Here is a 26969-nt window from a genome sequence, read left to right as displayed (position 1 = left end):
TTTCTCCTCTTTTAAACCGTTCAATTAAGTGTTTTTTTCATCATTTATTCTCTACAAAAAACCTTCCGTAAAAAAAAAAAAAATGTACGACGGAATGACAGACAGAAATACCCATTTATATATATATATATATATATATATGTATATATATATATAGATATAGATATGTATGTATATATATGTGTGTATATATATATATATATATATATATATATATACACATATGTATATATATATATATACACATATGTATATATATATATATATATATATATTTATTTATTAAAGGTAAATTGAGCAAATTGGCTATTTCTGGCAATTTATTTAAGTGTGTATCAAACTGGTAGCCCTTCGCATTAATCAGTACCCAAGAAGTAGCTCTTGGTTTCAAAAAGGTTGGTGACCCCTGGTGTAGATGTTTATTGCTTATGTAACTAAACAACCGTCAGGTTTAGGTTGCTTCTTAGTGATAAATATGAGCGTCACAATACTCCCAACACATGAACAGACCCTTTTTACAGAAATTAACCCTTTGCTTCTCAAATTTTATGCCGGTCAAAGCGGTTGGTCATGTACAGTATGTCAACAATAACTTGAGCCGGCACTTTTTAGTAATAAGAATAACATGGCACACTGGAATTTATTGAGTTGGTCTCCGTAAAAGATTAAAATATTGATATGGCAATACACCACAAAACTTGTAACAATATTAAATTGATCTTTAATGTCTTGATATCATTTAAAAAATGTTTTTTAAAGTTTTGTGCTGATTGTAACTCAAGTCTCTAAAAAAGCAATGTTGCTGTAGTGTTGAGCAAGGCCGTACAAAAAGTCGACAGTTGTGAAGTAAAGGGCATTTTTTTTACATTCAAGTGGAGAAAAACTTGATCCATTGCAACAAATTGAAGTGGATTCATTTGAATTTAATTGTTTTTTTGACTCTTTTTTTTTTTTCCGCACACTCTTGGCATTCTCTCGATGAACTTCAAGAGGTAGTCACCTGAAATGGATTTCAAGTTTCAAGTTTATTGTTCTTCGGTCAATGGTCAACAAAGCAAAAAAACAGTTGTACATTCATAGATTGAAAATAAAAAATGTTACAGACCGAAAGGGTTTAGGCTGAAATTAAACACTTATTGCGCCTAACCCTATAAACAATTTCAAGTACATAATAAACTTCCGAAAGTTATAAAAAGTCCTTTGCACAACTTATTATAAATACACATTATAAACAACATGAAGATAGTTCAATTTTATACACAGTACAGGCATGTGAAATATCCCTGTGTGCATATAAACCTTTGCACTAATTATATATACAATATATACAAACAATTGTACTTCTATTATTATTTATATCTCATGTTTAGTTTTTAATTAACATTAATCATAGTATTAACTACAATGTTAATTCAAGAGTGATATATTTTTTCAAGACATTGGTCTTAAAGTGCTTTTTAAATGTTTTGTAAAAAACTCACTTCACAGGTGTGCTTGAAGCTCATCGAGAGAATGCCAAGAGTGTGCAAAGCAGTAATCAGAGCAAAGGGTGGCTATTTTGAAGAAACTAGAATACAAAACGTGTTTTCAGTTATTTCACTTTTTTTTGTTAAGTACATAACTCCACATGTTCATAGTTTTGATGCCTTCAGTGATAATCTACTATGTAAATAGTCATGAAAATAAAGAAAACGCATTGAATGAGGAGGTGTGTTCAAACTTTTGCCTGTACTGTATATTAAAAATATATTTTAAGCTGCATTTTACACTTATCAACTATGTAAAATATCGCAATATATTGCCATTTCACAATATCCCAATACTGTATTGTATCGTGATCAGTATCGCATCATGAAGTCCTTGCCAACCCAGCCTTAATAAACACGTCGTTTATTGTGGGTTTCATTGTAATGAAGTAACTGCTATCAAAAGTATACCTTATGTCTTCATTCTTTCGCACTTGACATACGTAACAAATTCCCGCAGACTTTCTGGTTGAACTTTGCCCTTGACAGAGTGTCAATACATCCAGTGTAGCCCGAACTCCACTATGAATAAATATCACATTGTGTGCACTCGACCTCAAAGCATGTGAACTGTATAGAGTTGTGTATATCAGATGATGTTTTTGTGTCTCAGAGGCAATTCCACAGATTTCACTGCAAATTGTGAGCCTACACAGTTTGTTCACATGCCAGTCTGTTTGTGTGAATAATATCTTGCAGACCATTAAAAGTGCGCCTTGGATGTGGATTATGTTTAGATGTTGAGAATTGAGTGGATAGATGTTTAGATGCTTCCTACATGGCTTCTGTGTGCAGGAAAAGGACTGTTGTTTTCCTTAACTTCGTCTGAACTAAACAGATTGTAGAATTTATAGGGAAGGACCTATACTAAGATTTAAACATTTGTCAGCTGAAAAATCATCCATCCATTTTCTACTGCTTGTCCCGTTCAGGGTCACGAGGGGTAGTTGAAAAATCCATCCATCCATCCATCCATCCATCCATCCATCATCTTCCGCTTATCCGAGGTCGGGTCGCGGAGGCAGCAGCCTAAGCAGGGAAGCCCAGACTTCCCTATCTCCAGCCACTTCGTCTAGCTCTTCCCGGGGGATCCCGAGGTGTTCCCAGGCCAGCCGGGAGACATAGTCTTCCCAACGTGTCCTGGGTCTTCCCCGTGGCCTCCTACCAGCTGGACGTGCCCTAAACACATCCCTAGGGAGGCGTTCGGGTGGCATCCTGACCAGATGCCCGAACCACCTCATCTGGCTCCTCTCGATGTGGAGGAGCAGCGGCTTTACTTTGAGTTCCTCCCGGATGGCAGAGCTTCTCACCCTATCTCTAAGGGAGAGACCCGCCACACGGCGGAGGAAACTCATTTCGGCCGCTTGTACCCGTGATCTTATCCTTTCGGTCATGACCCAAAGCTCATGACCATAGGTGAGGATGGGAACGTAAATCGACCGGTAAATTGAGAGCTTTGCCTTCCGGCTCAGCTCCTTCTTCACCACAACGGATCGATACAACGTCCGCATTACTGAAGACGCCGCACCGATCCGCCTGTCGATCTCACCATCCACTCTTCCCCCACTCGTGAACAAGACTCCTAGGTACTTGAACTCCTCCACTTGGGGCAGGGTCTCCTCCCAACCCGGAGATGGCACTCCACCCTTTTCCGGGCGAGAACCATGGACTCGGACTTGGAGGTGCTGATTCTCATTCCGGTCGCTTCACACTCAATCAAACCAAAATGATTAACTATTGAGGATGTCAGGACCTGTTATACAGTCCTGGCTCTATTTTGTATTTTTCTGTGTTTGGTGTTAAGTTCCTTTCCAGCGCTCTTATTTTAAAATTATTTTTTGTGTTGTACTGCAATGACTTTATCCCTGCCTCTGAGCGCTGTTTTCCTCACCTGCTAAACATTGTTTTTCTTTTTTTTTAATCTATTCTAAGTCATAAATAAATAAATACAAAAAAAGTCTGCTAAGAATGTAGTCAACGGGGGCTCTCTATTTTGCTCACAAAACCCTCTAAAAAAACATCCAAAACCTGCCAATATTGTGACCTGAATATCTACCAAATATTAGCAATGTTGTTATTATAAGCGTTAACGCAGACAGACAATGACACAAACAGCTAAGTGGCCCTTAGCTGTCTTTACTGTGAGCCAGCCTCGATGTCTTGCTGCTCCCACATCACATCTCGGCTCATCAAAGTTATACTAGATCAGGCGTGCCCACGCCTTTTCTGCAGGCGAGCTACTTTTCAATTGACCGAGTCGAAGGAATCTACCTCATTCATATCTATAATTTATATGTATTTATTTAAGAAAGAGACATTTTTGTTAACACGTTAAAGGTTTTAATGATAACACTAGCATGTTTAACACATATAGATTTATTTAGTTTCATGAAGACAAGAATATAAGTTGGTGTATTACCTGATTCTGATGACTTGCATTGTTTGGAACCAGACAGTAATGCTGATAACGTCCACATTTTCGAATGGAGGAGAAAGAAGTCCTCTTCTCAGTCCAATACCACATAAAAGTGGTTAGTTTTTGCCGTCTTATTTGTCCAGCTTCCATACTCGTTTTTATACATTTTGCGAGAAATACATTGACGGCCAACTCCGTTGCTTGCTAACTTTCTGAGACTCTTATTTTGTTAGCGCAGGCAGGATGAAGCAGGGCTTTTTATTGTGAAGACAGCAACTATGCAGTCTGTCTTTAGGGTTTTGACAGCTGGTACGGTGCGAGAGTGTTGAAATAAAAAGTGTTTCTCGCCCTCCTCTCGATCATATTTTCTTAATGATGATCTCGCAGCAGCCAGCGTCATCTCAGAAAACCCTCGGGGGCCGTGAATGTCAATCAAGGGACAAAAGTGACGTCGTAGTAAAGATTGATGATCACAAATGTTTAGGTTTATTTTTTTAATGCTTGGTTTGCGATCGACTGGCAGACCCTCCACGATCGACCGGTAGCTCGCCATCAACGTAATTGGCACCCCTGTTCTAGATCTTAAATCATGTCACTCATCTGGATATTAGGAGGATTCAGCCATACATCTAGAAGTTGTTCATCTGTGACATTCAATGTATACATTTGAGATGGAGACAAACACACACAATCGAAGACAGTGTCTGCAGGGAGACTTTTCCTTGTTAACCCTTCGTGTGCATCATCATTAATTATTCATATAAACTGAAAGATATGGACATCATATCAGTCGTCATCAATTAAGAGCAGAAATTGTACATAAAGCTATCGTTTTATTATGTTTGTAGTTTGTATTTCTTCTTTAGTGTTAGCAATACTGCTACATGTTGCTTAGTGTTTCACTAAAGCTGGATCTGTTTAGCAGAGCTTCTAAAACTTGTAGCTCATCCTCCTTATATTTAGGATCAAAAATATAAGGTTCTGGATCATAATTTTTCCAATTTCATTGATTTGCATTGTTGTTGGTGGGGAAGGGATCTGCGCTCCCTAACTCTAGCCAGTCCTGCGATCATGTGACTGGCTTCCTCATTATCTCCCAAAATGGCTCAGGAATCTCCGAGAGATTGATACTATATTTATTATATCTATTTACTCGCAAACCTTGTAAGTCTTTGGATGTCATACATCAGATATATATGATAATAGTTTTTACCTACAAGCAGTTTGTGTTTCCACCATACTGGTACTTTAAAGAGTTGTGATTGAATACATTCCGAACTTGTCCCCACCCATCGACAAGACGGAATTAAAATTAGTGTGTCTGCCTCACAATACGAAGGCCCTGGGTTCGATCCTGCACTCGGGATCTGTCCGTGTGGGGTTTGCATGTTCTCCCCGTGACTGCGTGGGTTCCATCCGGGTACTCTGGCTTCCTCCCACCTCCAAAGACATGCACCTGGGGATAGGTTGATTGGCAACACCAAATTGGCCCTAGTGTGTGAATGTGACTGGTAATGCTGTCTGTCCATCTGTGTTGGCCCTGCGATGAGGTGGCAACTTGTCCAGAGTGTACGCCGCCTTCCGCCCGATTGTATCTGAGATAGGCTCAAGCGCCCCCCGCAACTTTGAAGGGAATAAGTGGTAGAAAATGCATGGATGGATGGATTTAGTCTCTGTCCACATATTTTTATAATTTGTGTTAACACGTTTAAGTAATTATTTCAAGAACTTTGATAACAATTAGGGGCCGGTACTGTAGGAGCCTAAATGCTGTTTAAGTAATTTACATTTCATGGAAGGAGGAGTTCAAGTACCTACGAGTCTTGTTCACGAGTGGGGGAAGAGTGGATTGTGAGATCGACAGGCGGATCGGTGCGGCGTCTTCAGTAATGCGGACGTTGTACCGATCTGTTGCGGTGAAGAAGGAGCTGAGCCGGAAGGCAAAGCTCTCAATTTACCGGTCGATCTATGTTCCCATCCTCACCTATGGTCATGAGCTTTGGGTCATGACCGAAAGGATAAGATCACGGGTACAAGCGGCCCAAATGAGTTTCCTCCGCCGTGTGGCGGGACTCTCCCTTAGAGATAGGGTGAGAAGCTCTGCCATCCGGGAGGAACTCAAAGTAAAGCCGCTGCTCCTTCACATCGAGAGGAGCCAGATGAGGTGGTTCGGGCATCTGGTCAGGATGCCACCCGAACGCCTCCCTAGGGAGGTGTTTAGGGCACGTCCAACCGGTAGGAGGCCACGGGGAAGACCCAGGACACGTTGGGAAGACTATGTCTCCCGGCTGGCCTGGGAACGCCTCGGGATCCCCCGGGAAGAGCTGGACGAAGTGGCTGGGGAGAGGAAAGTCTGGGCTTCCCTGCTTAGGCTGCTGCCCCCGCGACCTGACCTCGGATAAGCGGAAGAAGATGGAGATGGCGATGGAGAGACATTTCATGGAAGGTGCTTTATGTTTACTCAGTCAAAAGTGGACTATTTACTTTATTTGCATAATACGAAAATGTATATGTTGAATGCTTAGAAAAATTATTAGGCTCACTTTATTTGTAATTATTACATTTGTCTAAATAATTTGATGACGTAACTGTTTTAATTGCACATATGACGGAAGCACCTGTGTGGTAAGAGGGTTTTTGACTAAACTATAGATTCCTAATGAAGCCTTAGCTTGACGCGCCTGTACTTTCTCGTGCTCCCTTGCTGCGGCAACAACAAAACAAAACTCCGTTTTGTATAGTTTACTTATCAACTTCAAAAACGTAAAACAATAACGATGTGGGAACAAATAAATGGCAAAATGAAGCTAGTTTGTTACAGTAACGAAGAGTAAGAAAAAGTAAGAGTGAGGTCAAAAAACTATGTGGCTCGATTTCACCGCACCTGACTGCCATTACCCATAACACCTTGCGTCAAAAACGCCTTTACCAGAGATCCTTCCGCCATATACCGTATTTCTTTGAATTGCCGCAGGGCATATACGTAGTATGCGCCTGCCTTGAATTACTGCCGGGTCAAACTCGTGACGTCACGAGTGACACTTCCCCTGTCATCATTTTCAAAATGGAGGAGGCTGATTTCAATACTGGTAATTTGAAATCGCATAAAGCGAAGAAGATTAAGAGCTATTCAGTAGGATTTAAGGTTCAAGCTTACATCACACTAATTTTTTACTGCATACCTTTGGTAAGTGCCATAGTGAGAAGAGGTTTTAAAATAATTAGCGCATGCTTACTTTTACTGCATGCCTTTGGTAAACGCAGGAGTGATAAGAGGCTTTAAATTAATTAGCGCCCCGGCGGCAATTCAAGCAAATACGGTATGCAATTACAACAGTTATGTCATCATATTATTTAGACAAATGTAATAATTACAAATAAAGTGAGCCTTATAATTTCTCTAAGCATTCAATAAATAAATTGTTGTATTATGCAAATAAAGTAAATAGTCCCCTTTTGTCTGAGTTAACATAAAGCACCTTCCATAAATTGTAAATGAACTTAAGCAGCATTTAGGCTCCTACAATGTCAGTTTAATTGTGTTATCTTCTTATTCAATGTGCCTCACAGGGACAAGCGGTAGTAAATGGATGGATGGATGGACTTTACTTTACCTGCGCTGATGTAAAAAAACAAAACCCAAATAAAATAAACACCATCCAGCCCAGGACGGGCTCAGCTTACTCTGACACATGGACTGCTTCTACGGTTGTCGTGAAACCTGTTTAGCTGTTCCTCGTCCTTCAATAATAATGGTACTTGTAAGAAATATAGTTTGGCGCCATGGAGGCGAGAATTGCTGACTTAAAAGCAGCTTTGCACTGTTGAGGGACATTAGCCACTAGCTGATTGATTGATTGATTGATTGAAACTTTTATTCGTAGATTGCACAGTACAGTACATATTCCGTAAACTGCAAAAAGTCAGTGTTCAAAAACAAGAAAAATAAAAATACAAAGTTGAGGGGTATCTTATTTGATTTAAGCAAAAGTATCTGCCAATAGAACAAGAACATTTGGCTTTTCAAGACTTTCAAAAACAAGTAAAATTAGCTGACCTCAATGAACCCAAAAATGCCTAAAAATAAGTCCCGGGATACCCAAAATGTCCATAACACACCCAGCCTAGTCCCACAGGGAGGAGGGGTTAAAAGTTGGAAAAGTTGGCAAAAGTCCCAAACATGTTCAAAATACCGACCCAGGTTCGAGTCCAACCAGTCCCACCGCCGGCCGCCCAAGTCCCGGGATGCCCAAAATGTCCATAACACACCCAGCCTAGTCCCACGGGGAGGGGGGGTAAAAGTTGGAAAAGTCGGCAAAAGTCCCAAAAATGTTCAAAATACCTACCCAGGTTCTAGTCCCACATGGATTTTGAATCATTCTTCTCACTAAGCAGATTTTATGTAAGAGTGTTTTACTTGTTTTAAGGGTTTAGGTCCTAAATGATCTGAGTAAGATATGACAGCTTGTAGCTGAGATTTGACGACCTATATTGAGTAAAACATGCTTGAAACTATTTTTGTCCAAATGTCCAAAACATATCCAGCAATGGTGCACAGGAAGGTGTCAAAAGTCCCAATTTTGTCCAAAATACTTCCCCGGGTTCCAGTTCCATGAGTTCCGCCGCCGGCCGCAGAGGTCCCAGGAGGCAAAAAATGTCCAAAACGCACCCGGCAAAGTCCCACGGGAAGTGGGAGAGAAAAGTGAGAAAAGTCCCAAAAATGATCAAAATACCGACCCAGGTTCTAGTCCTACGAGTCCCACCGCCGGTCAGGATGCCCAAAGTGTCCAAAACACACCCAGCGGGGAAAAAAAGTGAGAAAAGTCGGTAAAATGTTCAAAAATCCATGTGGTACTCGAACCAGGGTAGGTATTTTGAAAATTTTCGGAACTTTTGCAGACTTTTCCAACTTTTATCCCCTCTCCCCGTGGGCCTCGGCTGGGTGTGTTATGGACATTTTGGGCATCCTGGGACTTGCACGGCCAGCAGCAGGACTTGTGGGACTCGAACCTGGGTCGGTATTTTGAACATTTTGGGGACTTTTCTCACTTTTCTCTCCCACTTCCCGTGGGACTTTGCCGGGTGCATTTTGGACATTTTTTGCATCCTGGGACCTCTGCGGCCGGCGGCGGGACCCATGGAACTGGAACCCGGGGAAGTATTTTGGACAAAATTGGGACTTTTGACGCCTTCCTATGCACCATTGCTGGATGTGTTTTGGACATTTGGACAAAAATAGTTTCAAGCATGTTTTACTCAATATAGGTCATCAAATCTCAGCTACAAGCTGTCATATCTTACTGAGATCATTTAGGACCTAAACCCTTAAAACAAGTAAAACACTCAAATCTGCTTAGTGAGAAGAATGATCTTATCGGACAGAAAATAAGCAAATGTCACCCTAATTTGAGATATTTCATCTTACTTAGATTTCACTTTTTGCAGTGTACAATTGACCACTAAATGGTAACACCCCAATAAGTTTTTCAACTTGTATTAGTCGGGGTCCACGTTAATCAATTCATGGTAGCTCTCATGCTACAGTGCTCTAAGGACGCCTTCATTTGCCGGTCGCTGTCCAATTTACTGGACACAGCTCTAATGTGTCATCAGCATGCATTATCACGATAAAACCATTGTAGTAAAAGCTCTGTGGTTGGCCAGATTCATGTGATTTATATCATATATTGTCTATACCAGGGGTCACCAACGCGGTGCCCACGGGCACCAGGTAGCCCGTAAGGACCAGATGGGTAGCCCGCTGGCCTGTTCTAAAAAATGCTCAAATAGCAGCACTTACCAGTGAGCTGCCTCTATTTTTAAACATGTATTTATTTACTAGCAAGCTGGTCTCGCTTTGCTCGACATTTTTAATTCTAAGAGAGACAAAACTCAAATAGAATTTGAAAATCCAAGAAAATATTTTAAAGACTTCACTTGTTTAAATAAATTATTATCATTTTTTTTTACTTTGCTTCTCATAACTTTCAGAAAGACAATTTTAGAGGAAAAATACCACCTTAAAAATGATTTTAGGATTTTTAAACACATACCTTTTTACCTTTTAAATTCTTTCCTCTTCTTTCCTGACAATTTAAATCATTGTTCAAGTACATTTATTTTTTACATTTTAATTTAATTCTTCATTTTAGCTTCTGTTTTTTCGACAAAGAATATTTGTGAAATATTTCTTCAAACTTATTATGATTAAAAATCAAAAAAATTATCCTGGCAAATCTAGAAAATCTCTAGAATCAAATTTAAATCTTATTTCAAAGTCTTTTAAATTACTTTTAACATTTTTGCTCTGGAAAATCTAGAAGAAATAATGATTTGTCTTTGTTAGAAATATAACTTGGTCCAATTTGTTATATATTCTAACAAAGTGCATATTGGATTTTAACCTATTTAAAACATGTCATCAAAATTCTAAAATTAATCTTAATCAGGAAAAATTACTAATGATGTTCCATAAATTATTTTTTAAATGTTTTCAAAAAGTTTCGAATTAGCTAGTTTTTCTCTTCGTATTTTTCGGTTGAATTCTGAATTTTAAAGAGTCGAAATTGAAGACAAACCTTGTTTCAAAATGTAATTTTCTTTTTTTTCCGTGTTTTCTCCTCTTTTAAACCGTTCAATGAAGTGTTTTTTTCATCATTTATTCTCTACAAAAAACCTTCCGTAAAAGGAAAAAAAATGTACGACGGAATGACAGACATAAATACCCATTTTTTTTTATATACTATATAGATTTATTTATTAAAGGTAAATTGAGCAAATTGGCTATTTCTGGCAATTTATTTAAGTGTGTATCAAACTAGTAGCCCTTCGCATTAATCAGTACCCAAGAAGTAGCTCATGGTTTCAAAAAGGTTGGTGACCCCTGGTCTATACTGTGCAAGCCAAACGTGTACGTTTTTCTAGATATCTTGATATAAGGTTAGGTGTTTTCCGCAAGCAGAAGTAGACATGCTCGTCTTATGACTGTCAGCTATCGAAGCACTGCAGTCAGGCATGTGATTATTCTTAGAAAATAATCTCCTTGAACAATTTGCCTGAGGCAAATACTTCTCCTTATTCTGTCTCATGATGAATAAAATGAATGAAATATTTGTAAACAACTTTAAAAAAAAGTGTCTATTACCATGAAGTCGTAAGACAGGGGTGCCCACACTTTTTCTGCAGGCGAGCTACTTTTCAATTGACCAACTCGAGGGGATCTACCTCATTTATATATATCATTTATATTTATTTATTTATGAAAGAGACATTTTTGTAAACAAGTTAAATGTGTTTAATGATAATACAAGCATGTGTAACACATATAGATGTCTTTCTTTCACGAAGACAAGAATATAAGTTGGTGTAATACCTGATTCTGATGACTTGCATTGATTGGAATCAGACAGTAATGATGATAACGCCCACATTTTCAAATGGAGGAGAAAAAAAGTTGTCCTTTCTGTACAGTACCACATGAAAGTGGTTGGTTTTTGGCATCTAATTCATCCAGCTTCCATACACTTTACAAGAAAAACATTGGCGGCAAAAATCCGTAGCTTGCTTGATTGACATTCACGGCACCCGAGGGTCTTGTGAGATGACGCTGGCTGCTGCCAGTTCATTATTATGAAAAAATGACTGAGAGGAAGGCGAGAAACACTTTTTATTTCAACAGACTTTCGCGCCGTCCATTCCGTCAAAACTTTAAAGGCCGACTGCACATTTCCTATCTTCACAATAAAAGCCCTGCTTCATGCTGCCTGCGCTAACAAAATAAGAGTCTCGGAAAGCTGGCGTGCACAAGTGATGTGCACGCCAGCTTTCTGAGGGATCGCTTGTGCACGCCAGTTTTCCGAGACTCTGTATTTAGTTAGCGCAGGCAGCATGAAGCAGGGCTTTTATTGTGAAGATAGGAAATGTGCAGTCGGCCTTTAGAGTTTTGACGGAAGGTACGGCGCGAGAGTCTGTTGAAATAAAAAGTGTTTCTCGCCTTCCTCTCGGTCATATTTTCATAATAATGATCTTGCAGCAGCCAGCGTCATCTCACAAGACCCTCCGGTACCGTGAATGTCATTTAAGTGACGTCTTGGTGAAGATTGATGATCACTAGTTTTTAGGTCTATTTTTTTTAAAAGCCTGGCTGGAGATCGACCGACACACCCCCCGCGGTCGACTGGTAGCTCGCGATCGACGTAATGGGCACCCCTGTCGTAAGAGATATGTAAGGCTGCAGCTATCGATTATTTTGGTAATTGAGTATTTCTACGTATTTCAGAGGAAAAAAACAACAAGTAACACATTTAAATATTGTGTTGATATTGTTCAACTGTCAACAGCACTCACTTTAAGTAAATTAAAAAATGCACAGTTCTGGGTATCACTCCATCTTATCTATCTTGTCTTTTAACAAAGAAAGCAAGGAAGTCAAAATGTTCGTTCAATGAATGTTCTGCAATTTGTCGTCTCCGAAGTAAGAACTGAACCGGCCAAGAAAGCATTTAGGTTTGGGCTTGGAATAACCTACAATCGAATATTCAACTTCGAACCCTTCTTACATTGAATGAGTTTAAAGCTTCTGTGAAAGGATTGCAGTCTACCTTGTCTGAATGCACTTGTATAATGTGAGCAAGTTTTAGTGTTGTAAAGTTGATGTTTTATGTGTTGTTTACTGTTTTTAATGTAACCTTGCTGCTGCCCTCTTGGTAAGGTCTCTCTTGGAAAAGAGATCTTTGATCTCAATGGGATTTTACCTGGTTGAATAATGGCTAAATAAAAAACAGTTGATAGATGTGATCAGTATCAGCATTGTATCGGCCAATCTCACTCATGGAGGATCGGTATCGGCATCATAAAACCTTGATCGGAACATCCCTACTTTTGCCAGCATTACCCCTTCTTCATTTCCTCTTCAGCCCATCATTATGCTTGGTTGCTTGGAAGCCTGGGAACCAATTCAAGGAGGCTGATATGCATGGTTGGTCAGCCTTCATGTTCAGATGCCTCACGAGGAAGGTTCATTGTCAGAATCAAGTGAACTATAACTTATTCTCTTTTAAAATGGAACTTAAATGGGATTTTCCAAATTTATTTTTCGAACAAATGAAAAAAAAAACATGCTTAAAATAAATTCTTTACTTGTACTTGAAAAAGCTAAAAAAGTTACCATTTGGACACAATGAAATAGATTTTTTAATTTTAGTTTTACTTACACAAACAAACACTGCCATGACAGCTAACACTCGCCATACTATCATTCATCAGCTGGTGGGAGAAGCGATCGCAAGTATTTATTGACTTTTCCCTTGACTTGTCTTTATTATTTTCGTGAATGTATTTTGGAATGAGCGATAGACTTGATAGATCAGTGTTTTTCAACCTTTTTTGAGCCGAGGCACATTTTTTGCGTTGAAAAAATCCGGAGGCACACCACCAGCAGAAATCATTAAAAAACGAAACTCAGTTGACGATAAAAGTTGTTGTCGCAATTGTTGGATATGAGTTTAAAGCATAACCAAGCATGCATCACTATAGCTCTTGTCTCAAAGTAGGTGGACTGTCACCACCTGTCACATCACGCCCTGACTTATTTTGAGTTGTTTGCTGTTTTCCTGTGTGTAGTGTTTTAGTTTTTGTCTTGCGCTCCTATTTTGGTGGCTTTTTCTCTTTATTTGGTATTTTCCTGTGTGAAGTGAAGTTAAGTGAATTATATTTATATAGCGCTTTTTCTCTGGTGACTGAAAGCGCTTTACATAGTGACACCCAGTATCTAAGTTACATGTAAACCAGTGTGGGTGGCACTGGGAGCAGGTGGGTGAAGTGTCTTGCCCAAGGACACAACGGCAGTGACTAGGATGGCGGAAGCGAGAATCGAACCTGCAACCCACAAGTTGCTGGCCCGGCCACTCTACCAACCGAGCTAAACCGCCCCGAAACTGTAGCAGTTTCATGTCTTCCTTTAGCAATATTTCCCGCATCTACTTTATTTTCGCAATTAAGAATATTTTATTGTTTTTGTCCTTCTTTGTGGGGACATTGTTCATTGTCATGTCATGTTCGGATATCTTTGCTCCAGAGTAAGTCTTTGCTGTCGTCCAGCATTCTGTTTTTGTTTACTTTGTAGCCAGTTCATTCTTAGTTTCGTTCTTCAAAGCCTTCCCTAAGCTTCAATGCCTTTTTTTAAGGGCACTCGCCTTTTGCTTATTTTTGGTTTAAGCATAAGACACCTTTTTACCTGCACGCTGCCTCCGACATCTACAAATCAATTATCTACCTGCTGCCACCTACTGATACACGGTTACTCTCCCGAGCTTTAGACAGCACCGACCACTCAACAACAACACATCATTTGCAGACTATAATTACTGGTTTGCAAAAAATATTTTTAACCCAAATTTGTGAAACTAGATAATCTCGCACGGCACACCAGACTGCGTCTCACAGCACAGTAGTGTGCCGCGGCACAGTGGTTGAAAAACACTGTGATGGATTAGTTTGTCTTTCATTTCTTTTTATAAACTCACTCATCAACTGTACTTCCGGGATTTTGCACTATGGCTATGGCCAGGGGCGTCAAACATGAAGGGAAAGTGGGGAGGTTTGAATATTATTTTCTGTCATTTAAAAATAGAAGTTGTAACATAGATATAAATGTTAAGATAAAATAATTATAACCTTATTTTGAACAATGTCAAATGTTCTAATGTTAAATTAAGCATATCTAAGTCTACCCATACCCCCTACAAAAATACTATATGGTTCGTTTCACTTAAATAGTGGCAAACCTCGCCCTCGAACACCATCATAACGTCATCAAAGATCACCTTCATAGCGTTCTTTCACAGCACCAACATTTTGGAACAAGGATGAGGTGATAGAAGAAAGGTCAAAATATAACACATTTATCAGTGACAGCAAAGGAGAAAGTTATGTACACATTTCACATTTGCATTTCAGTGCACCTAACTGTGGTGCGTTCAAGGACCCTTGATTAAAGTTACCAAAAGGAGCGGCATTCATTATTAAAGATAGGGGGAGGCCTAAACCCCAGATAATGCACTAATAACAATATATGATGATGATAATAATGATATATTATTATGATTTATACTGTATTACCCAGTGATGATCATCTCTGGGTAATACTGGTATAAGCTCATCTCTATTTTCACCAAACTTGACATATTTGTAATCATATTGAAGTGTATATGAATATTTAAATGTATATTCTGGCCTCTTTATATTACATGTTCGGCATCTTTTGTAAAAAACACACAAAAAAAACATCTTTCAAAATAATTTAAAAAAAAAACAAATGTTCTCAGAATGTTATTCCCATCTTTTCAAGTCAAAAATCTAATTAAGGTTTTTACATGAGTTTTGCAAAGCTAGTTTTGACCAAATAATGCAACAATTACTTTTTTAGTGCATGTTAGAGTTTAGGAGGGTGTGGTGGGGGCCCCTTAAGGAGTCTTGTGTATGCTTAGCCCAGAATTTGGTGCGACGCCCTTGTTTATGGCAGTGGTTCTCAAATGGGGGTACTTGAAGGTATGCCAAGGGGTACGTGAGATTTTTCAAAAATATTCTAAAAATAGCAACAATTCAAAAATCCTTTATAAATATATTTATTGAATAATACCTCAACAAAATATGAATGTAAGTTCATAAACTCTGGAAAAAAAATGCAACAATGCAATATTCAGTGTTGCCAGCTAGATTTTTTGTGGACATGTTCCATAAATATTGATGTTAAAGATTTCTTTTTTTGTGAAAAATGTTTAGAATTAAGTTGATGAATCCGGATGGATCTCTATTACAATCCCCAAAGAGGGCACTTTAAGTTGATGATTACTTCTATGTGTAGAAATCTTTATAATTGAATCACTTGTTTATTTTTCAACAAGTTTTTAGTTATTTTTGTATCTTTTTTTCTAAATAGTTGAAGAAAGACCACTACAAATGAGCAATATTTCACACTGTTATACAATTTAATAAATCAGAAACTGATGACATAGTGCAGTATTTTACTTCTTTATCTCTTTTTTTCAACCAAAAATGCTTTGCTCTGATTAGGGGGTACTTGAATTAAAAAAAATGTTCACAGGGGGTACATCACTGAAAAAAGGTTGAGAATGGGGGTACGCGTACCCCTGGGGGTACTTGAAGGTATGCCAAGGGGTACGTGAGATTTTTCAAAAATATTATAAAAATAACAACAATTCAAACATCCTTTATAAATATATTTATTGAATAATACTTCAACAAAATATGAATGTAAGTTCATAAACTGTGAAAAGAAATACAACAATGCAATATTCAGTGTTGACAGCTAGATTTTTTTGTGGACATGTTCCATAAATATTGATTTTAAAGATTAATTTTTTTGTGAAGAAATGTTTAGAATTAAGTTCATGAATCCAGATGGATCTCTATTACAATCCCCAAAGAGGGCACTTTAAGTTGATGATTACTTTTATGTGTAGAAATCTTTATTTATGATTGAATCATTTGTTTATTTTTCAACAAGTTTTTAGTTCAATCAATTATCAATATTCATTTATATAGCTCTAAATCACTAGTGTCTCAAAGGGCTGCACAAACCACAACACAAACCACTACGACATCCTCGGTAGGCCCACATAAGGGCAAGGAAAACTCACACCCAGTGGGACGTCGGTGACAATGATGACTATGAGAACCTTGGAGAGGACCACATATGTGGGCAACCCCCCCCCCCCCTAGTTATTTTCATATCTTTTTTTACCTATAGTTCAAGAAAGACCACTACAAATGAGCAATATTTTGCACTGTTTTACAATTTGATAAATCAGAAACTGATGACAGGGGGTACATCACTGAAAAAAGGTCGAGAACCACTGGTTTATGGTATAAGATCCAGAATAACAAAAAGACCACAGGAAACGTCTTTAATAAAGAGTCTCATGGTTATGAAAATAATATTCTGTAACGATGTGATTTCTTTGCCCAGAGAATTGCAATCTTGCTTCTAAACAAGAAAATAATAGTTTACATTTTGTAGAAATGTGCGGCTTGGAAAAATAACCTTGAAAATGTTCTCCGTCGGGCAAAGCAACATAATTCATACCTGTCAGCGTTCTGCACAGCCCGAGTTCATAGCAGGGATTTTGGGATATTTTTTAATAGTTTCTGTACATATGTTTGGTGAGGACTTAGGCTCTAACTAGGAAGTGGCACTCAGCCATACCCCCTGAAGATCCTCAGCTCTAATGCACGGATGGAGATACAAAGGAAAACTACACGTTGGAATTCTCTACCTTTCTGACCTCTCTCATCATTCGTATCTACTCATTCATTTCTTTGTTCCACCCCCACCTCCTAAATCATCTCTTTTTACCTCCATTCTTCCCTTCTTCCCTCATTCATCCATGCTGCCACTTTAGATCACTTATTCGTGCAGTCCGGCCTGCTGCTCTCTCTCTCTCTCTCTCTCTCTCTCTCTCTCTCTCTCCCTCTCTTTCTTTTCTCAGTGCTCAGGCAAGCAGATTAATCCCCTGTGTGATTTCTCACTCTTCTACTTTGCCTGAGCTGTACTTGGCATTGCGGGTTTTATCAGCCGTGACTCTCCGGTTCCACATTCATATGGTACAAACATGCTGAACAGAGGCAAATGAAGCCGTATAAATTTAAGGGATTAGCAATGGTATGCACCGTCACCTTACCCGAGACCCTAATGAGGACAAGTGGTATGCGAGTTTGAACTCTTTGTCAGTCATAGTGTGTATTGTACACCCACTCCGACAGCATTTAATATGATGCCATTTACCATATTTTGGGACGGCGTGGCGCAGTGGGAGAGTGGCCGTGCGCAACCCGAGGGTCACTGGTTCAAATCCCACCTAGAACCAACCTAGTCACGTCCTTTGTGTCCTGAGCAAGACACTTCACCCTTGCTCCTGATGGGTGCTGGTTAGCGCCTTGCATGGCAGCTCCTTCCATCAGTGTGTGAATGTGTGTGTGAATGGGTAAATGTGGAAGTAGTGTCAAAGCGCTTTGAGTACCTTGAAGGTAGAAAAGCGCTATCCAAGTACAACCCATTTATTTATTATTTATTATTTTCCGGACTATAAGGCGCACTTAAAATAATTTTTTTCTCTCTCAAAACTCGACAGTGCGCCTTATAACCTGGTCCGCCTAATGTGGGACGGCGTTGCACAGCGGGAGAGTGGCGGTGCGCAACCCAAAAGGTTCCTAGTTTAATCCCCACTTAGTACCAACCTCGTCACGTCCTTTGTGTCCTGAGCAAGACACTTCACCCTTGCTCCTGATGGGTGCTGGTTAGCGCCTTGCATGGCAGCTCCCTCCATCAGTGTGTGAATGTGTGAGTGGGTAAATGTGGAAGTAGTGTCAAAGCGCTTTGAGTACCTTGAAGGTAGAAAAGCGCTATACAAGTACAACCCATTTATCATTGATCATTTATGTACGGAATAATTTTGGTTATGCTTACCGACCTCGGAAGCAATTTAATTTGGTATTATAAGTGTGACCAAAAATGTTATATGAGAGGAATAACATTATAGAGAATGGGGAGCAAAAGCTTATAATGCAGTGATGCAGAAAAATAGGGGAAAAAAGTTAACAATTAGTTGTTGTTTTTATTAAATAGGTTAGAAAATACACATACACACACGCTTATATATACATAACAGATGTGAAGTAAATAGAGGAATACAAATCTGACAGACCCGTATATAACGTGTAGACACATACAACACGTATAATGCATCAATCAAATAATAGAATACATGTCAAATAGAAGAATAGAGATGGTAACATGATAAATGAATAACATATTTCAACTAGAACCTTTGTTATAGTGTTGTCAAACAAGAAAAACAAAGAACAAAAATACTGACTGCTTTACAATCTTATTAATGTGCCATCACAATAGCAGAACACAAGACAATAACACCAAATCCCATGACCTAGAGTTGATTGTGCAAAAATATGTGACGGCAGCAGTGCAAATATGCAAGTATGAGTGCATTTATGTAATATTTCAAGGCGGGCTTGGAGTCGGGGTCATTGGCCTTGTGGAGTTTCATGCATGACTTGAGATGATTAATAGAAAACAGTTTTTGTTACTTAAGTACACTTTGTTTTAAATGAAGAAATGTTGTGGGGAAAAAATACATCCAAATATTGCTGCTGTGTAATCTTTTCACAACAGTGTAGCTTAACATTGCTGTGTGCATGTAGGCCAGGCGTGTCCAAAGTGCAGCCTGAGGGCCATTTGTGGCCCCCAGCTAATTTGTTAATGGCCCCCGGCCCATTTGAAAAAATACTATAATAGAAATTTTAAATATAAAATAGTGTAATAAAAGAGTAAACAGTGACATGTAACAAGAAAAAGTTGCAGTGTTGACACTAATAACACAAAGCTGCCATGCGGACTGTTATTGACCGGCTGAAGGCTCCAATTACTTCATCCATCCATCCATTATCTACCGCTTCTTCCCTTTTGGGGTTGCGGGGGGTGCTGGCGCCTATCTCAGCTACAATCGGGCGGAAGGCGGGGTACACCCTGGACAAGTCGCCACCTCATCGCAGGGCTCCAATTACTTCACTGGAAGAATTTCACTTTTAAATATTTTGGAGGGATAATGTTTCATATTTTGTGCGAAACAAAGTTTTCTTTCACAAAAAGGGCATCAAACAAACAAAAAAGTATGAAAAAAATTATAAAATCTTATAATCAAGAGATCTACAGACTTAAGCGTTAAAAGTAAAAAAATATGAATATACATTTGGCTTATTTTCAACACTTATTCTTTTTTTATTGCTATGAATTATTGACCTATTTAGGGTTCCATTTACTTCACGTCAAATATTCCACTTTGAAACGTTTTGGGGGAAAATGTTGCATAGTTTGTGTGTTTGCCATATAAATAAGGGTTTTGACATAAAGGCCATAAACATAAAAAACTAAATTTAAAAAAATGTTATAACGACAGATCAGTTGATCTCGAGATTCAAGCATTAAATGAAAAAAATTATAATTTATGACTTATTTCTAACATTTTAATGACTTAGACCCTTCCGGAAACCGAAGACTAAACTTGAGGAAAACCATAAAGGTAAAAAAAACAAAAACTATTGTATTGCTTTTAAAAAGGAAAAATATCAAAATGGCCCCCGCATACTTTGATTTTTCAGTCTGCAGCCCTTGGTGGAAAAAGTTTGGACACCCTTGATGTAGGCCAGGGGTGCCCATTACGTCGATCGCGAGCTACCAGTCGACCGCGGGGGGTGTGTCAGTCGATCTCCAGCCAGGCTTTTAAAAAAAATAGACCTAAAAATGAGTGATCATCAATCTTCACCAAGACATCACTTAAATGACATTCACGGTACCGGAGGGTCTTGTGAGATGACGCTGGCTGCTGCAAGATCATTATTATTAAAATATGACCGAGAGGAAGGCGAGAAACACTTTTTATTTCAACAGACTCTCGCGCCGTACCTTCCGTCAAAACTCTAAAGGCCGACTGCACATTTCCTATCTTCACAATAAAAGCCCTGCTTCATGCTGCCTGCGCTAACTAAATACAGAGTCTCGGAAAACTGGCGTGCACAAGCGATCCCTCAGAAAGCTGGCGTGCACATCACTTGTGCACGCCAGCTTTCCGAGACTCTTATTTTGTTAGCGCAGGCAGCATGAAGCAGGGCTTTTATTGTGAAGATAGGAAATGTGCAGTCGGCCTTGAGAGTTTTGACGGAAGGGACGACGCGAAAGTCTGTTGAAATAAAAAGTGTTTCTCGCCTTCCTCTCTGTCATTTTTTCATAATAATGAACTGGCAGCAGCCAGCGTCATCTCACAAGACCCTCGGGTGCCGTGAATGTCAATCAAGCAAGCTACGGAATTTGCCGCCAATGTTTTTCTTGTAAAGTCTATGGAAGCTGGATGAATTAGATGCCAAAAACCAACCACTTTCATGTGGTATTGTACAGAAAGGACAACTTTTTTTCTCCTCCATTTGAAAATGTGGGCGTTATCATCATTACTGTCTGATTCCAATCAATGCAAGTCATCAGAATCAGGTAATACACCAACTTATATTCTTGTCTTTGTGAAAGAAAGACATCTATATGTGTTACACATGCTTGTCTTATCATTAAACACATTTAACTTGTTTACAAAAATGTCTCTTTCATAAATAAATAAATATAAATGATATATATAAATGAGGTAGATCCCCTCGAGTTGGTCAATTGAAAAGTAGCTCGCCTGCAGAAAAAGTTTGGACACCCCTGATGTAGGCTATTAAATAGGCTGGAAAATCGTACAGTTTCAATAATTTATTTCAATATTGTGCTGATGAGGGCTACGTGACTCATTGTGACGCCTTCAGAAATATGTCAAAGGAGAGTAATGTGTTGATTGGATAGAAATGTACTGTTTTTATTTTAAGCTGTGGGCTTCTTTCTCTGTGTTCTTGCAGGTGATTGAGTCTCTTGGTATCATGGTCTACAAAGCTCTGGACTACGGGCTGAAAGAGAACGAGGAGAGGGAACTGAGTCCTCCTCTGGAGCAGCTCATTGACATGATGACCAACATAGTGGAGAGCGATGTCTGCCCCGATGAAGGCTACGAGGCAACCGAGGAAGAAGATGACGCGGATGACCACCCTGACAACATTTCTAGCCTTCATGGCTACAGAGGTATCCTCAAGGTATGCAACAATAAAAGGAGTGTGGTGGAAGCTTTTGGAGTGTCAATTTGAGAAGAAGGCAATAGATAAAAATATACTCGGATAATTACTTCCATCCATCCATTTTCTACTGCTTATTCCCTTTCGGGGTCGCGGGGGGCGCTGGCGCCTATCTCAGCTACAATCGGGCGGAAGAAATTGGAAATAAATGCATTGTGTTAATACATGTCTCAATTAGATAATAATAAAATATTTTGATAATTAATGATAAAATTTAATAAAATTAATGTAATTTTACATTAAAGGGGACCTATTAAGCAAAACCAACTTTTCTTACCTGTTGGTACCTGTTTTTGTGTATTTGAGATCTGCATAAGTCCCGAAAATTCGAAATCAAACCATTGTGGAGATATTTGTAAAACAATCTTGCCTTCCTTTATACTTCCTCCAAACAAGCCGTTTAAAATTTGCCTTATTTGTGACGTTTTCCCAATGGGTGATGTCAGCGGATATCTCCATATTTGGTCGCGAGTCTGCCATTGTAGTCCGATACTGTAGTCCAATCGGCCCCAAACTTTTTGACTCGGGGACCGGATTGTGTTAAAAATATTTGGCCGTGGGCTGGGCTTTGTGTGTGTGTGTGTGTGTGTGTGTGTGTGTGTGTGTGTGTGTGTGTGTGTGTGTGTGTGTGTGTGTGTGTGTGTGTGTGTGTGTGTGTACGTATGTATGTATATATGTGTGTATATATATATATATATATATATATATATATATGTGTATATATATATATATATATATATATATATACATATATATATTCCTCGCACACTAATTGACTGAAAGAGGGCGAGTTCACATTATCGATGGGAAAATGCATTTTTAGACCACATGATTTGCCTGAATGGCTAGAAGACCCCGAGAGTAACAAGTGGTAGAAAATAGATTTTTTGTTTTTGTTGGGGGCTTCACGGTGGCAGAGGGGTTAGTGCGTCTGCCTCACAATACGAAGTTCCTGCAGTCCTGGGTTCAAATGCAGGCTCGGGATCTTTCTGTGTGGATTTTGCATGTTCTCCCCGTGAATGCGTGGGTTCCCTCCGGGTACTCCGGCTTCCTCCCACTTCCAAAGACATGCACCTGGGGATAGGTTGATTGGCAACACTAAATGGTCCCTAGTGTGTGAATGTGAGTGTGAATGTTGTCTGTCTATCTGTGTTGGCCCTGCGATGAGGTGGCGACTTGTCCAGGGTGTACCCCGCCTTCCGCCCAATTGTAGCTGAGATAGGCGCCAGCGCCCCCCGCGACCCAGAAAGGGAATAAGCGGTAGAAAATGGATGGAGGGTTTTTGTTGGGTTTTTTTTAACTTGGGACTTTCCGCGGACCGGATGCAGGTCTGCTGGCGGGCCGAGGGCCGTAGTTTGGGGACCACTGCTGTAGTCATTTGGTTCCTTCTTTTTCTCTATCCTCTTGTTGTAGGGCAGACTGGCTCGTACGTGCACATGCATCCTCCGTTGTTGTTGCTATTTCTAATAGAAAGTAACGTATAGTTCTATCTTATGTCTTTTTTATTTAACTTTATTTAGAACTTTATTCAGTTACACAGTGATACATCATATTATTTACAACATGTTTGACAAAGAGTAGGAAGAAGCAAAGCTTATTTAATCCTACCCCTTTTCCAATTCTTAGCGATTACGAGCACATTTGTTCACTTCCGTCCTCATTTTGCACAATATTCTATTCTATTCTATTCTATTCTATTCCATTCTATTCTATTCCGACTGCAACATCAATGAATTACAACAGATCTCTTTATAAATAATTAAATCAGTTATGATTCACGGTGTTCCCCGCCTTCCGCCCGATTGTAGCTGAGATAGGCGCCTGGGCCCACGCTACCCCAAAAGGGAATAAGCGGTAGAAAATGGATGGATGGATGATTCACACTCAAGTAAGTTATGGTTCATATAACTTTCAGTAGATTCGTTATGGACGTACTAAAAAAATACAATAATGCTGACGGAGAGAAGTCACAGCCGAAGTGGAGTCACGACCACAAAATGGCAGATCCTGAAAGGATGGTCAAAAAGCGGCTTGAAGATGGTCTGTACCCCAAAAGGGACAAGCGTTAAAAAATGGATGGATGTATGGAAGATGGTCTGTAAAACTTAATCTTTGCCAAAATTTTATCAAAAAAACACCATTACATGTTATGTAGACCACAAGGAAGTGTTTAACATTTTGAAAATAAAATAATATAATGACCCCTTTAAGGTAATTAATGAGACATTTAATCACATGTTTATTTATTTAATTACAATTTTAATTACGGCCCTGTGATGAGGTGGTGACCTTTCCAGGGTTTAACCCCCCACCCCCCTCCGCCCGAATGCAGCTGAGATAGGCTCCAGCACCCCCCGCCATCCCAAAAGGCACAAGCGGTAGAAAATGTATGGATGGATGGATGGAATTTTAATTACCTAATGACCCAATTAAGCAATTATTCAATGATTTCAATCTGTGCCATGTGACTCCCCACATAGCAGCTTGGGTATCATTATGGTGATGGATGTTGTTCTAACTCAGGGGTCGGCAACGCGTGGCTTCCGAGCCACATTCGGCTCTTTACCGCCGCCCTAGTAGCTCCCTGGAGCTTTTTCAAAAATGTATGAAAATGGAAAAAGATCCATCCATCCATCCATCCATCCATCCATCTTCTTCCGCTTATCTGAGGTCGGGTCGCGGGGGCAACAACCTAAGCAGGGAAGCCCAGACTTCCCTCTCCCCAGCCACTTCGTCTAGCTCTTCCCGGGGGATCCCGAGGCGTTCCCAGGCCAGCCGGGAGACATAGTCTTCCCAACGTGTCCTGGGTCTTCCCCGTGGCCTCCTACCGGTTGGGCGTGCCCTAAACACCTCCCTAGGGAGGCGTTTGGGTGGCATCCTGACCAGAGGCCCGAACCACCTCATCTGGCTCCTCTCGATGTGGAGGAGCAGCGGCTTTACTTTGAGTTCCTCCCGGATGGCAGAGCTTCTCACCCTATCTCTAAGGGAGAGCCCCGCCACACGGCGGAGGAAACTCATTTGGGCCGCTTGTACCCGTGATCTTATCCTTTCGGTCATGACCCAAAGCTCATGACCATAGGTGAGGATGGGAACGTAGATCGACCGGTAAATTGAGAGCTTTGCCTTCCGGCTCAGCTCCTTCTTCACCACAACGGATCGGTACAACGTCCGCATTACTGAAGAGGCCGCACCGATCCGCCTGTCGATCTCACGATCCACTCTTCCCCCACTCGTGAACAAGACTCCTAGGTACTTGAACTCCTCCACTTGGGGCAGGGTCTCCTCCCCAACCCGGAGATGGCATTCTACCCTTTTCCGGGCGAGAACCATGGACTCGGACTTGGAGGTGCTGATTCTCATTCCGGTCGCTTCACACTCGGCTGCGAACCGATCCAGTGAGAGCTGAAGATCCCGGTTAGAAAAAGATAAGGAAAAAAAATATTTTTTTTTTGTTTTAATATGGTTTCTGTCGGAGGACAAACATGACACAAGCCTTCCTAATTGTTAGAAATCCCACTTTACATTAAACATGCTTCACTGATGAGAGTGGTGAACGCCATTTTGTCCTGATTTCGGCAGTCCTTGAACGCACCGTAGTTTGTTTACATGTACAACTTTCCTTGATGCTGCCACAGACAGACGTATTTTATGCCATTCCTTCTTCGTCTCTATTTGTCCATCAAACATTTTTTGCTGTGTGTGAATCCACAAATGTGAGCTTTGGTGATGTTATTGACTTGTGTGGAGTGCTAATCACACATATTTGGTCAGTGCATGACTGCAAGCTAATCAATACTAACATGCTATTTATGCTAGCTATATGTACATTATGTATCATTATGCCTCATATTTCAGGTATATTTGAGCTTTGATCGATTTAAACTTTTATTAGTAGATTGCACAGTTCAGTACATAATCCGTACAATTGACCACTAAATGGTAACACCCGAATACGTTTTTCAACTTGTTTAAGTCGGGGGTCCACGTTAATCAATTCATTTTATTTGTAGTTTCCGTTGCTTTTAACATGGACACACTCGTCTTTACCCTTGGCCACTCTAAGCCAGTCATTTCCAGGAGTTATCACACCCTGTGAAAAGCCTCCGTTTTAGTAATGTTTTTTCAATGTTGTAGAAAGGTGTAGAATAATTATTACATTTCAACATTTCTGTCAACAAAGATTTGCATCAGCCTGCGACACAGTCATTTTGATAGTAGTCTAATATAGCTAACATAGACACTTACATCATGTGTTACCTTCATTTGAACACTTATATAAGGCCTTACATTTTTTGTGACTCCAGACAGATTTATTTTATTGTTTTTTGGTCCAATATGGCTCGTTCAACATTTTGGGCTGCCGACCCCTGTTCTAGTGGTTAGAGCAGGGGTGCCCATTACGTCGATCGCGAGCTACCAGTCGACCGCGGGGGGTGTGTCAGTCGATCTCCAGCCAGGCTTTTAAAAAAAATAGACCTAAAAATTAGTGATCATCAATCTTCACCAAGACGTCACTTAAATGACATTCACGGTACCGGAGGGTCTTGTGAGATGACGCTGGCTGCTGCAAGATCATTATTATTAAAAATGACCGAGAGGAAGGCGAGAAACACTTTTTATTTCAACAGACTCTCGCGCCGTACCTTCCGTCAAAACTCTAAAGGCCGACTGCACATTTCCTATCTTCACAATAAAAGCCCTGCTTCATGCTGCCTGCGCTAACTAAATACAGAGTCTCGGAAAACTGGCGTGCACAAGCGATCCCTCAGAAAGCTGGCGTGCACATCACTTGTGCACGCCAGCTTTCCAAGACTCTTATTTTGTTAGCGCAGGCAGCATGAAGCAGGGCTTTTATTGTGAAGATAGGAAATGTGCAGTCGGCCTTTAGAGTTTTGACGGAAGGGACGGCGCGAAAGTCTGTTGAAATAAAAAGTGTTTCTCGCCTTCCTCTCTGTCATTTTTTCATAATAATGAACTGGCAGCAGCCAGCGTCATCTCACAAGACCCTCGGGTGCCGTGAATGTCAATCAAGCAAGCTACGGAATTTGCCGCCAATGTTTTTCTTGTAAAGTGTATGGAAGCTGGATGAATTAGATGCCAAAAACCAACCACTTTCATGTGGTATTGTACAGAAAGGACAACTTTTTTTCTCCTCCATTTGAAAATGTGGGCGTTATCATCATTACTGTCTGATTCCAATCAATGCAAGTCATCAGAATCAGGTAATACACCAACTTATATTCTTGTCTTTGTGAAAGAAAGACATCTATATGTGTTAC

At 40.0% G+C, this 26969-nt stretch overlaps 1 protein-coding gene across 3 annotated transcripts in view; it reads left to right on the top strand.

Annotated features, from left to right (window-relative positions):
- Nucleotides 1-26969, top strand: part of spire1b (spire-type actin nucleation factor 1b) — a 106361-nt gene that overhangs the window by 19675 nt on the left and 59717 nt on the right. For all 3 annotated transcript variants that reach the window (XM_061916508.1, XM_061916506.1, XM_061916507.1), the window contains exon 3: nucleotides 21421-21651. In XM_061916508.1, coding sequence (XP_061772492.1) covers nucleotides 21421-21651 — 231 coding nt within the window. The remainder of the gene's footprint in view (nucleotides 1-21420; nucleotides 21652-26969) is intronic.

Source organism: Nerophis ophidion, linkage group LG11, assembly GCF_033978795.1.
Source record: "Nerophis ophidion isolate RoL-2023_Sa linkage group LG11, RoL_Noph_v1.0, whole genome shotgun sequence".
Taxonomy (NCBI): Eukaryota; Metazoa; Chordata; class Actinopteri; order Syngnathiformes; family Syngnathidae; genus Nerophis; species Nerophis ophidion.
Note: the sequence above shows the minus strand (reverse complement) of the source record. Positions and strands in the feature narration are given on the sequence as shown.